This window comes from Gracilinanus agilis, chromosome 1 (assembly GCF_016433145.1).
Source record: "Gracilinanus agilis isolate LMUSP501 chromosome 1, AgileGrace, whole genome shotgun sequence".
Lineage (NCBI taxonomy): Eukaryota > Metazoa > Chordata > Mammalia > Didelphimorphia > Didelphidae > Gracilinanus > Gracilinanus agilis.
The window spans coordinates 310,294,105-310,308,259 of NC_058130.1; the positions used below are offsets into that span (position 1 = coordinate 310,294,105).

At 36.2% G+C, this 14,155-nt stretch overlaps 2 protein-coding genes across 8 annotated transcripts in view; one reads left to right on the forward strand and one right to left on the reverse strand.

Moving 5' to 3' along the window:
- The window catches only part of ERAP1 (endoplasmic reticulum aminopeptidase 1), a 32,136-nt gene extending 21,022 nt beyond the window's left edge, over positions 1-11,114 (forward strand). Inside the window, exons 12-18 of the mRNA XM_044662679.1 lie at positions 494-677; positions 3,726-3,882; positions 5,566-5,750; positions 7,002-7,163; positions 8,266-8,406; positions 8,916-8,997; positions 9,689-11,114. Coding sequence (XP_044518614.1) covers positions 494-677; positions 3,726-3,882; positions 5,566-5,750; positions 7,002-7,163; positions 8,266-8,406; positions 8,916-8,997; positions 9,689-9,841 — 1,064 coding nt within the window. The 3' untranslated portion in view covers positions 9,842-11,114. The remainder of the gene's footprint in view (positions 1-493; positions 678-3,725; positions 3,883-5,565; positions 5,751-7,001; positions 7,164-8,265; positions 8,407-8,915; positions 8,998-9,688) is intronic.
- A 94-nt stretch (positions 11,115-11,208) lies between these two features.
- The window catches only part of CAST (calpastatin), a 142,405-nt gene continuing 139,458 nt past the window's right edge, over positions 11,209-14,155 (reverse strand). For all 7 annotated transcript variants that reach the window (XM_044662667.1, XM_044662634.1, XM_044662642.1 and 4 more), the window contains one exon: positions 11,209-13,064. The gene's annotated coding sequence lies outside the window, so the exon portion shown is untranslated. The remainder of the gene's footprint in view (positions 13,065-14,155) is intronic.

Consider the following 14,155-nt stretch of genomic DNA (forward strand, 5'->3'; position numbering starts at 1 on the left):
CCCTTCTCTCCCTCTCTTCCTTCCTCCCTTCTCTCCTCCTCTCCCTCCTTCTCTCCCTCCTCTCTTTCCCTCCCTCCCTCCATCTCTATTCCTCCTTCCTTCCTTCCTTCCTTCCTTCGTTCCTTCCTTCCTTCCTTCCTTCCTTCCTTCCTTCCTTCCTTCCTTCTTTCCTTCCTTCCTTCCTTCCTTCCTTCCTTTAAAACCCTTACCTTTTGTCTTAGAATCTATACAAATATTGATTCCAAGACAGAAGAATAGTAAGGGCCAGGCATTTGTGGTTAAGTGACTTGCTCAGAGGGTAGGAAGTGTCTGAGACCAAATCTGAAGGCATTTTCTATTGAACTGTTTTTTCCTGGTTTTAATAAAAATGACCTATTATAATTTCTGTAGTGTCAAACCCCACTGTGGGTGCTTTACCTAGTCTCTTGGATCAGTTAAGATTGGTTTAATAGTGAAAGAAAATGGAGTTCTAATATATTTTCGTTTGCTGTAGATGTCCTCATCCTCCCAGAAGAGGTGGAATGGATCAAATTCAATGTGGGAATGTATGGCTACTACATTGTACATTATGAGGGTGATGGATGGGAATCTTTGACCGGCCTCTTAAAAGAAAAGCATATGACAATCAGCAGTAATGATCGAGCGAACCTCATTAACAATGCATTTCAGCTTGTCAGGTAAATAACACATGCAGTCTCTATTTTGGGAAGTAAATGCAATTGTAATACTTGGTGTGCTTGCAGAGGGGCTCCTCCAGGCACCAGATGTTTTATTGGTCCCAGATCTGCCCCAAACCATAGTTTATAACTCCCACCAATATATCATTATTAGGCAACTAAAGGATATAGCTGGTTCAAAGTAAAAGTGTTTCATGAACTAGCCTGGTAAAGTAACAGTAAAACGTTTCCCATTAACCTGGTGTACAAATATTTTTTGGTGGAGAGACAGGACACACACAGAAATACATTAAAGTGGCATATATGTAGAAGATTCATGTGGCCAAAGCACTAGTAATGAATAGATCAGATAAATCTAAACCAGATTTGGAAGAAATCCTGTGGAGTCAAAGGCTTCACTCCGGCAGTTTTTCTGTGTGTCTCTTTCCTTAGAGGAAGGGGGCTGCGTAACTATCATTCAGATGCCTCATTTGTTTTATTTTATCTTTAAAATTTTTTCCCATGGTTACGTGATTCATGTTGCTCGCTCCCCTCTTCCCTTCCCCTCCTGGAGGTGACAAGCAATTTCACTGGGTTATACATGTATTATCACTCAAAACTTATTTCTATGTTATTCATTTTTGTCATACAGTAATCTTTTATAATCAAAAACCTAAATCATATACCCATATAAACAAATGATGAATCATATGTTTTTCTTTTGTATTTCTACTCCCACACTTCTTTCTCTGGATGTGGATGGTGTTCTTTTTCATAAATCCCTCAGAATCGTCCTGGATTATTGCATTGCTTTTAGTAGCAAAGCCTATTACATTTGATCATCCCACAATGTTTCAGTTACTGTGTACAATTTCTGGTTCTGCTTATTTCACTCCACATCAGTCTGTGGAGGTTTTTCCAGTTCTTATAGAAATTTTCCAGTTCATTCTTCCTTTCAGCACAATAGTATTTCATCACCATCAGATACCACAATTTGTTCAGCCATTCCCCAATCGAGGGACACCCCTTCATTTTCCAATTTTTTGCCACCATAAAAAGCATGGCTATGAATATTTTTGTACAAACAGAACCTTTTCCATTTTAAAAAAAATTTCTTTGGGATACAAACTCAGCAGTGATATTGCTGGGCTGAAGGACATGCATTCTTTTAAAACCCTTTGGGCATAGTTGCAAATTGCCTTCCAGAATGGATGGATTAATTTACAACTCCACCAGCAGTGTATTAGTGTCCTAATTTTGCCACATCCTCTCCAACATTTACTATTTTCCTTTCCTGTCATATTGGTCAATCTGCTAGCTGTGAGGTGGTACCTCAGAGTTGTTTCAATTTGCATTTCTCTAATCACAAATGCCTCATTTCTAAAGATGAAAGAATCAGCTTGATTGCTAATAAGCTGAAGTATTTTTCTTTTCCTAATTTTTATAATAAATTAAAATTGCTTATGCTTCATTGGATGCCTGGGAATACAAAGTCATCCAAAAGGAAAGAATTCACATTTTAATCTCTCTCATTTACAACAAAAGGTCAGCATGAAATATGGTCCACCAAGTGCAGAATGCCATGAGAGAAATACAGAATGGTAGATAGAGGGATAGACTTGGGAGTCAGGAAATCCTGGGTTCAAATTTTGCCTCAGATACTTATTAATTCTTTGGCCCTGGGTACATGATTTAACCATTCTGTGCCATTTTCCTCATCTATAAAATGAGGAGATTGGAGTTTCTGGCTCCTAAGACCCATTCCAACTCCTGGTCTATGACATGCTATCCTGCCGAGTGGCTCTCCTCATCCCCAGCTTCTGCTCTTCAGTTTTGTTCTTTCTGTCCCAATTGTTCAGGTTAGGTGTCACTCCCAGCCCTAGGAGGCCAGATCAGTCATGGGATCTAAGAGTCTGGTTTCTTGGAAGCCTATTAGCTGAATTACAACCCCCAGAAACAGGCCAGAACCAGATTGTCTGGGCTTGAGGGATAAAGGGAAGTCTGTTGATTGAATTATTTGCCTTGTTGCATTGTCTAAGTGTCAGTATCCAAGAACGAGAGCTTTGTAACTTGACCTGGTCTCTTGGGAAGGAAGAAGAGGATCACTTCTAAGGACACTTAACTTTGAAACTAGTTTTAGCTTTGGGATGATCCAGGACTACCATGCTTTATATATATTTATCTGATTTCTGTTTATGGGTTAGAATCTTTTTTTTTTTTGACTAGTGTTAAGACTAATTTGTTGGAATTTTTGAGTTTATAATTTCTAACCTACTTCATTTATTTATTTATTCATTCATTTGTTTATTTACTTGTTTGTTTATTTATTAAATCCTTATCATCTATCTTAGAATCAGTACTTAGAAAGAAAAATCAAAAGATCCATTGGAAGGGGCAGCTGGGTAGCTCAGTGGATTGAGAGCCAGGCCTAGAGACAGGAGGTCCTAGGTTCAAATCCGGCCTCAGACACTTCCCAGCTGTGTGACCCTGGGCAAGTCACTTGACCCCCATTGCCTACCCTTACCACTCTTCCACCTATAAGTTAATACACAGAAGTTAAGGGTTTAAAAAAATTTTTTTGGAAAAAAAAAAGATCCATTGGAGAAGGGAATAGCAAACTACTGCAGTATCCTTGCCAAGAAAGCACCATGAATAATATTGATCCATGAGGTCATGAAGAGTCAGTCACAACCGAATGACAAACAAGAAACTGAATCTATTGCAACTGTAGACATTTCCTTCAGAATGCAGATATGCCAGACAGAACAGATTTGGAAAATGAGTTATACACATAAGAATGAGGCCACCAACAGGCAGGGCAGCATACTGGGTTAAATTTAATATGCACTTAAAACTCACAATTTCATATGTAATTTCCTATTAAAATATTCATGTTTCTTTGTCACATTCACATAAAAATTACTTTTTAAATTAAAAAGAAAGAAAATGTGTTTGTTTTTTAAAATGTGCCTATGATAGTCTGTTTCATCATAAGGTGGTAGAGTTGTCTTTTGAAGCAGCAAATGGTTCCTAGAATTTTTATCAGTAATCATATTCTCTTTTGTTCAGCATTGGAAAATTATCTATTGAAAAAGCTTTGGATTTAAGTCTGTACCTGAAACGTGAGACTGAAATTATGCCTGTGTTCCAAGGTTTGAATGAGCTGATTCCTTTGTATAAGTTAATGGAGAAAAGAGATATGGATGATGTAGAAACTCAATTTAAGGTAATAAACTGACATGGACTTGTGGTTGTGGAATGCTTTATTAAAGTTACAAAAACATTCATTATTTTTAAAAAATATACCTTATTTTCCCAATTACATGTAAAAACAATTTTTCACATCTTTTTTTTTCTGAAGTCATAAGATCCAAATTGTCTCCTTCCTTACATTCCTTCCCCCATCCCGGAGATGGAAAACAATTTGATCTAGGTTACATCTGTATTATCATGCAAAAAAAACTTCCATATTGTTCGTCGTTGTAAGGGAATACTCTTATAAAATCAGAACCCTAAAATAAAAACAGAAATAACCTAATGTGAAAAAGAGTATGCTTTGATATGCATTCTGACTCCAATAGTTCTTTCTCTGGAGGTGGACAGTATTCTTTGTCATACATTCTTCAGAATTGTCCTGGATCAAAAAATGTTTATAATTACCAAGCTGGAAAACATATTGTAATTATTAGGCATTCTATAAATATGGGTTATAGTTACCATCGGTCATAACCCAGTGTGAAAGACTTCTAAGTCACCATTAATTCTATGTCTTATCTGTCCTTATTAGAATGCAAGCTCCAAGAGGACAGTGGCTCTCCTGCTTTTTTATTTGTATCCCCAGAATTTTGCATAGTGTTTCACAGATACGAAGTATTAATCAGTGTTTTTTCTTCTGCTTGTTTTTTTTTAAACCCTTGTACTTTGGTGTATTGTCTTATAGATGGAAGATTGGTAAGGGTGGGCAATGGGGGTCAAGTGTCTTGCCCAGGGTCACACAGCTGGGAAGTGGCTGAGGCCAGGTTTGAACCTAGGACCTCCTGTCTCTAGTCCTGACTCTCACTCCACTGAGCTACCCAGCTGCCCCTAATCAATGTTTTTTCATTCATTCTTTCACTGATACTTTCACTGATTCAACCTTGAGGAGCACTATGACATATTTGTATTAAATGGTGGTAAGATCCTGCCAGTATTTAAATCTGATTCTCATAGGTACATTTAACTGTTGTTTTTTTTTTAATACAAAAACTTTATTTCATTGTAATTATTTTAGTCTGCATTACTTTTCTGTTTGTTCTAGAACTAAAAAACATGCACCAAATTTTTCTCTTTACAGAAATGATTGATGGATGATTGCTTCTTCTGAAATCTTATTAAAATATAATAAAATATATATTTTTATAATTTTGTTGATTACCTGATTCAGATGGAAATATCATCCTGATATTTGGAGATGAATAATAAAAACATTATTATTTTGTCCACCACTTTAGTAGATAATGAATCAACAAAAAAAAGGCATTGAAAATTAGGAATGTATAAAAAAACCATAAAACTCTACAGCAGGTGTCATCAACCTGGCATCTATGAGCTTGCATAGGTTTCACCTGGGATCTTTGAACTGGTTTTTAAAAATATTTTGATAACTATTTCAGTATATTTGGTTTCTTTTGTAATCTTTTATAAAATATTACTCTCTATATATCAATTCTTAATAAAATATATTTATAATATTACAAAATCCTTTTATAATACTTTATGCATTTAAAATATTATTATGAGAAGTAGTCTTTGACATAAAAGTAGTTAGGAAACTTTCATTTGGTAATAAATAAAAAGATTCTTAGATATACTAATATTAATTCTTGGTGGCATAAAGCAATTACATTTTCCCTCTCTGTAATCTCTCTAGGCTTTCCTCATCAGGTTGTTTAAGGACCTCATTGACAACCAGACATGGACAGACGAAGGCTCAGTCTCACAGCGAATGCTGCGCAGCCAGCTCCTTCTCCTTGCTTGTGTGCGCCAGTATCAACCTTGTGTTCAGAAGGCAGAAGAATATTTCAAGAAATGGAAAGAATCCAATGGAACTTTTCAGTCTGTTATCATAGAATTAACCTACTGATTAATGTCCCCCTCTATTTTTCTTATTTAAAACACATACTTATTTAAAACACATACACACACACTCTGCACCCCAAATCTAGACGAGCCTTCCTTTTTCCTTCCTTTTTTTCTGCAGATGGAAGGTTTTGGGTGATCCAAGAAGCACAGGATAGCTAAGCAAAACCTTCCATCTGCAGAAAAAAAGTGGCTATGTGAGTTCAGGGAAAGGGACAAATGTTAGAGAAATGGAGGTTGACCTGAAGAGATCTGGCAATTGATGGGCTCTGTGAAGTTGCTGGAAGGATAGTGGTACCCTGGACAGTAAAAGGGAATTTCAGAAGACAGATGGTATCGGGAGAGGAGATAATATAATATCCATGATATAGAGCAGAGTCAATCCAAGCCTGTTTATCATGTATTGTTCACACTGTCCCATCTGTGACGTGGCCATGGGGCTCTCTGGGAACAGAGGACAGGGCGTAATCTTCTAAATGTCACCTCAGTAGCTGCTTCCATGGATTCCTAGGATCCCTGTGTGGGCTCAGAAGAGGGGAAGTAGGGAGTCTGCAGATCAGAGATAGGGAGCAGAGTAGGGCAGTGTTGGAGGATTAAGGGTAGATGTGGTTATTTAGGAGACAAGTTCTTTGAGTGGCTGTTGCTAGGATATGATCCAACTTTCCACCTTCTAGTTGGTTGTCCCACATTCCTTGGGGCCAGTCTATTGCCCCACTTTGGGATAAGAACATGGTTCTCACTTTGGAGACTGCAGCTATTAGGCACTGTTGTACTTCACCTGAGCTAAGTGTTAGGCTAAGGTCTTAACCATGGATCTTAGTGCTGCCTGAAACAATACAATTGACAGAATTTTATTATCATTTATCATATTATCATATCTTCATTACTCTGAGATACTAGAGAGACACACTGTCTCCATATGACTTCCAGTCAGAGGATTATAATATTTAAAAGAGCCTGAGAAAAAGTCATCAAATCCATTTAATTATCTGGCATCTTTTGCAAATCATGAATTGGTAAAAGTTAAAGATCTTTTATATCCGTTCATTAAATGTTTATTGGTCATCTAATCTGCAAGGCACTGTGTTTGGACACGCACCTCTGCAACAGGAAAAGCAAAAAAATGAAAAAAACAAACAAATACTACAATGGGAAAATTCTATCATCACATAATTTGGCACTATTATACATGTATTATGTCCTTAAATCTATCTCCGTTTTTTGCAGCTTACCAAATGATGTGACCAGTGCTGTGTTTGTTGTTGGGGCACAGACCACAGAAGGCTGGGATTTTCTCTTTGAGAAGTATCAGATTTCTTTATCCAGTACTGAGAAAAACAAAATTGAACTTGCACTTTCTATCAGCCATAATAAAGAAAAGCTTCAATGGTGAGCAATTTGTTCATTTTTGGAACGATAAAAAGGGAATTAAATTAGATACAATCATGCTGTCATAACTTTTGTTTCTTTGGGTGCTGCTTATTTATTCAGTATTGGACAGCAATGTACATATAGTATTATAGTAAATCATTTATAGCACTAAATTTAAAAAAATGTATATATGTGTAATGAATATCTCAGAGACATGTCAACAGGGTTTAATATGCAAATTTATCTTTCAGCACCCTCAAAGCAACAAAACATTCTGATTGGTCCATCTTTATTTTGGTCTCCCTGACTCTTTCTTCCCATCCTAGTACATCTTCTACTCAACTGTCAAAGCGATCTTCCAAAAGCATGAGTTGGACCATGTCATCTTCCCTTCCTCTCTATTCAGTCATCTCTTGTGGCTCCCTATTGCCTCTAGGATCAAAGAGAAAGTCTTTTCTTTGGCTTATAATTTTATATCCTCCCTTCCTGCCTTTCCAGCTTTCTTAGACCTTACATCCCCTACATCCTTTCTGATCCCAGAACACTGGCTTCCTTATTGCTTATTGCACATGACACTCCATGTCTTGGCTCCAAGCATGGCTGCCCAACCCTGTCCACTGGCTGTCCACTTGCCTGAAATGCTCTTCTCCTCATCTCTAACTCCTGGCTTCCTTGAAGTACTAGCCAAAACCCTGACTTCTGCAAGAGACTTTTCCCAATTCTCCATAAAGCTAGTGCCTTCTTTCTGGAGATAATCACCAGTTTATCCTTTATGTATCATGTCTGCACATTGTTATTCCCCCATTGGACTGTGACCTCTGAGAGGGCAAGAACTGCCTTTTGCTTTTCTCTCCCCAGTGCTGGAGCACAGCTAGTTTATAAATGCTAGTTGACAAACTAATGTTACAGGAGATGGATATCTCTTCTTCTTCCTTGTGTTTCTGATCAATGATTGTGTATCTGGGAAGACTGGGTGTCAGGACACAGTTTGAATGCTCACCTATGTACCCTTTATGACTTGATAACATTAGATTTATTCTTCAGACTGTTTCATGGATAAAAGCCATAGTTCTTTCATAACTAAATCATACCTACTTTTATTCTCATTCTTTTTTTTTAGGTTACTGGATCAGAGTTTTCAGGGGGATATAATAAAAACTCAGGAGTTTCCACATATTCTTAGTTCTGTGGGCAGAAATCCAAAGGGTTATCATTTGGCTTGGCAATTTCTGAAGGAAAATTGGAATAGAATCATACAGAAGTAAGTAGCTGTGCCATAATGTGTAAATTTCTTAACTTTATTTTCAGTTTCTTAATCTCAAAATAACATCAATCTTAGTGAAGTCTGGGTTGGAAAAGAGCAGAGAAGTAAAATAATCATTGAAAAATCTCTTGAAAATATAAAATCCTGGGGCAGCTAGGTGGCTCATTCCCTTCTCCCTCCCCCTGCCTATATTAATACATTCATCATTCAATCCAGCACAATTCCAGTGTCATAAGTCCTCCCCTGACTCCTTAAGCCCACCCACACTGACCTCTCATTTCCCGGAGTTCTTATAGCCTGGCTTCATCACTCAGCCACCTCACACACAGGTCTTAAGCTTCCTAAAGTCCTTTAAGTTCCCAAAAGCAGAAATCACATTTTCTATTCCTTCTTATTACCCCCCCCCCCCCCCCCCCCCCCCACACCATGTTCTGCTTGGACTAGCAACTCAGCAGGATTTGGTAATTGAAAACTTCAAAGTGTATTTTATTAATTGCCATTTCTAGGTTTGAACTTGGCTCAGCTTCTATAGCTTACATGGTGATTGGAACGACAAATCAGTACTCTACCAGGGAGCGACTCAAGGAGGTAACAGTTTCCTTATTAAACTTTGTGTCGTGAATTCTCTGCTAAAACCAAGATAGAGCAGAACCCCTAAGGAGCTAAATGTTGGTGAGATTTGTAGATATTACAGTTGCTTTGACCTTGCCCTACCAAAGTGAACTTAGAGGCACCCAAGCATTTAGAATTGCTTTAATCACGCTCATGACCGGAGATGTGCATTCAGAATTTAGAAGCCCTCCTTTTGCAGCGAACTTCAAGCAGATATAGTCCCTTCATCTTATAGGTCAGGAAATGGAGGCTCAGAAAAAGAGGCTTGATTCTATATAATGAAATATTGGCCAGGATCTATGTTTTTTGTCTTTCAGGTCAAAGCTTTTCCCACTGGGTCCTGTTATGCACCCTATTCCCCAGGGTGTTTAAATAATATGCATTTTTGTGCCAACTAGTCTATGCTTGTATGAATGAAACTTAATTGACAAAATAAATTATTTTTTTAAATTCAAGTTCAAATGTTTTGCTAACACTGGACTTTTAGCTTATCTAATTTTTTTTTTTGGTGACCAGCTGGGACTCTCAGTAGGCTCATATGCTAGAAAAAAAAAGAGCTGGACTAGATGTTCTCTAAGGTTTCTTTCAGCTCTAAAAATATGAATTTATGTTTAATTTCAAACAAGAGAAAAAAGGAAAAAGTCTCTATTTCATTTTTTTTCAAAAGGTGAAAGAATTCTTCAGCTCTCTGAATGAAAATGGTTCCCAGCTTCGCTGTGTCCAGCAAACACTTGAGACGATTGAAGAAAACATACGCTGGATGGATCAAAATTTTGAGAAAATCAAAGTATGGTTACAAAAGAGCCCCAGCTCATTGTAACTTTTTATGTCTTGCCGGGTTCCTGTGATCTACTGTAATTACCACATTTTGTGATGAAAGTGAACTTAAAAAGAAAATAAAAAGCCTTTTTTTTTTTTTTTTTGCTACAAGAGGGATATATTTTCTAACATTTAAAAAAAGATGGTTTCTTGCTCCATTATGTTCATTTTTCTATTCCCATGACTTATCATTTCTCTCAGCAGGGTTATTAACATAGATATTTACAAGAGCTAAATCAGTATATGCCACAAGCATGTAAAGAATGCTTCAGTGTTTTGCATCTGAATTCAAGACCTCTTGCTACCTCCTATGCATTTGGGCCAGTTTCCTCACCTATAAAATAAAGATAACAACTCATAACTACCTACCTCACAGGATTCTAAGATCTTTATAAACTTTAAATTATTAAGCCCAAGTTAATATGTAAGAAGGATGTCTATTATAATTTTTTTCTCTTTCAGAAAGAAAAAAATGAGATGAATAACATGGTGAAAACTGGCAGGAAATAGAACAAATAAACTCCAAAATTAGAATACAAAGTCTACTGTTTAAAAAAATTAGGGTTCCTATTAGGGTTTAGAAAAGCGGTACTTATTCGGAGTTTGTTGACCTCTTCAACTTAGATGGGAAAAATTATACTTGATTATTTCGGTATAATTGGTTTCCTTTGAATTCTCATATATACTATTTATGGACTTAAAAACATCATTTTGAGAAGAAGTCCATGGCACAAAAGGGGCAATGAAGCAAAAATGTTTAGCTGAGATTGAGCTCTATATTTGACCTATAAGGTCTTATTGTTTGGTGATAAGGTGATAGGAAGGGAGAAACATGAATTGATTAATTTGATCTAATCATGAGTGCTAAAGTAGCTATAAAATTTGAATGCCAATGAAGAACAATTAAGTCAAAAGATATTAATTGTATTAGCATTAGCATTAAGATAGCAAAATACTGCAAGATGACTGTAACTACTTCATACAAGATTGTATATGAGTCTAAATGAGAACTGACCACCTTTGTAGGTTACATGAATTAAAAAAGATACCGAGGATATTGTGTTAAACACACTAAGCTGCTGAAGAGATGGAAGTAATGATATTTCATTGTACTTGAGTACTTGAGACATAATAACTTAAAACAAGAATGCTAGTAATACTTTTCTGGATAATGTTTTATAAGCTTGCACCTTTTGTTATTTGAGAAATACAACTTTATGAACATCAAACAAATCCTATTAAAAATAAACACAACCAAAAACTGGTGAAAGTGATTTTAATGGAAAGTCATTGCTTTACGTTCATTTGTATATTTTAATGAAAATGGTGATTTTTTAAAGTTGGGTACTGATCTTTATCTACTCTTGGAAAAGTCTTGCTTAATGATGCATCATTCCCACATCAAGTTCAGTTACCTTTTTTTCATAAATGAACTGCCATCTCTGGGCTTCTTTGCTCCAATACATATAACAACAACTTCCACTCACAGTCACAATCTCACAAATCAGGGTTTGTTCAGAACCTATGATTTATTAAGCTTTCTTACCAAGATGTACTTTGAGTCCAGATGTGGAACATATCCCATGGGGCTCATCTCCCACCAGCAGCAGGGTTTTGGTGTCTTTTGTGACATCCTGTCACCTCATTCCCCTCCAATTTATTTTTTGTTTATAAAAAGCTCCTTGATTTCCTCAAGGAAGTCAGTGTCACAGAAACTTGTCTTTACAGGTGAAATTTCTAATTGTGATGTTTGGCGACATTACAGTCTCTAAAAACATAATTTTTCAAATTTTGTCTATGTAACATGACCCAAGTAGCTCTTCACTCAGTACCAGGTATTAAAAAATTTAAAGACCAAATGAAACAATTATTCATACTCAGCTGTATAGTGCCATTCCCATAAACTTATTTATCTTCAAAATACTTTATTAGCCATTCATACCTCCAGAACAGTGGTTCTCAGACTTTTTGCAATGGTACAATCCTAAACAAAGCTTTGGAAGAGCCCTTATAGTAAAGTCTTCTAAAATTATTTTTAATGCTCAATATCATCAGAAGGCTCAGCAAACCAAAACCAAACCAACCCTCCACCCCAGGCTGCTTCATGGTTCCTTGGAGTTTCTTACTTGAGAAAAACTGTTCTCAAACATCAGAGCTTGATTAAAATTGTTTTAGGGAGACGGAACACCAAGTTTCATGTTTTTTTTTTAAGCAGCAAAATTATTTTTGTCCTTATTTGGCAAACTTACTTTCCACAAAGTATGTACAGTGCAAAGACTAAGGTTTTAATATTGCTTTTAAAAACTATATTCAAGTTTTACATAAAGAACAGAGACACCTGCATTAATCTTCAATGACAAGCAGAACTGAAGATGAAAACAAAAATGAATTGTTGAAGGCACAAGTGCATTCCAAAAACTTATTTCTATTCATGCTTGGTATTAGCTGTGAGGCTATTGCCACAGAGGGACAGGAACTGCCCATCTTTTGTTCTGGTAATGTTTTTTCCATCCACGCTTCAGTATATTGCATGTTGGCATGCAAGCTTAGGAAAGCCTGATTCTTCTGAGAAAAGGGGAGAAGAGTCAAGGAAAAATAAGCCGCATGATGCACTTTGCTCATTGATCTGTAGAAAAGGTACTATCCAGGGTTTTTATTGTTCTTTTATTATCAGCAGCCATGGTGGTCCTTATACAATATTTTATATTTGACCTATAAATTCTTATTAGTCATTCACCCAAGGAAATGTCCAATGCTTCCCAAGAGTCAAGGAGCAAAGGATAACTAGCAATCATAACATTCCAGAACACTGAAAGCATTTTTCACATGTTCCAAAAATTATTTGAAACAGGAAGAAACCTACTAAGATTGACAGGCACTGTGTGGAGAACATGTGCAAAAGTTTGCAGACTTTTTTAGTTGCCATAAGTAACTTTTTATGAAATATATTTCTTACAAATATAAAGCATCCTTTCCCTCCCAAATGAAGAAAATAAAAAAATTATCAATGCTTATGAAAATAATACAGGCAACTATGATAAATCCCAGTCATTTCCTGGAAAAGAACATGAAACTAACTTTTCAGTATGTCAAAAGACTCCTCAAATACCACTGTACAAAAAAGAAGCCACCCTCAATAACTGCTTTCTGCTGCAAGAGCCTTTGGTTTGCTTGAAGTCACCATCCACCAGTCGAATGAAGATTTTCTAGCATGTGCAGAGAGCCTAAAAAAGAAAGTCAAAGAAAAGAAAAATATTGAAACATTTGCTATTGAAATCCCCTTCCCACCATGGGCACCACAAGTATAATATCTATCAAGAGTAATGGATGGCACAGAATAAGGAAAAACCACAAATAAGGATATTTAGATTTTGGGATAGATAACGAGAGGCAAGCAATAAAAAAAGCCACATCTCAAAAATCATGAAGAAACTTTAAGAAGTTCAAAGTAATTTGCCCCATACATAAAAATTGGATTTGATTCATAAGCTTTTCAACAGCTCTGATTACTATTACTCTCCAACCATCATGTCCTATCACTCTTTATAGCACCAATAAATTGAGTCATCTCTCTCATTCCATAACTTAATTCTCCCCCAATTTACTAAATAAATAAACAAAATGGGATCCAGAGAATATAGTAAATTGTAAGTTGGCTACATAATTTTCATTAGGCTCATCTTTATAGATCATAGGCACCTTGATGGGGACTGTATCTGCATTTTAATGACTATGATGCAGATTTGTCCATCCAAGATACTTTAGTTATCCTAAAACTTTTACAAGATCTGAGATTACTTCATATCTTCTGATTTGAACTCAAAGAGACTAAAGGCAGAGCTACCATGTGAACCCACTTATTTTATTTCTCAAATCTTAAAAAAATCTAAAAGTCAAATCTTTCTGCTTCCCAAGTGCTCTATCCTTACTCTGTTGTATTTTTTTTAAGTTAAGATCTGTGATTTCATCAGTTTATTCTCCCCACTGAAAAAGTCTTGTAATTCATCTGAAACTTACAGTCTTAGAGACTGGTCTGAGGGGTCAAATAATTTGTTCAGTGTAATCCATCTAGTATATGTAAGTCTCTAGGCTTGAATAATCCAAGATCTTTTTAACCCTGGGCCTGGTCTACTACTATTCACTACATTATAAGGCAATTCTGTTCAATATTCACATCTTGGGATTATGCCATTTTAAGTTGTAACATGCTGTTCTCTTCCTTGTCACTGCTGATTGGAAAAATCTTTCATTTATTCATCAGCATTTAGATTTTGAAATTTCAGACATATCAAGTTTCTACTTGCAGATTTAAATT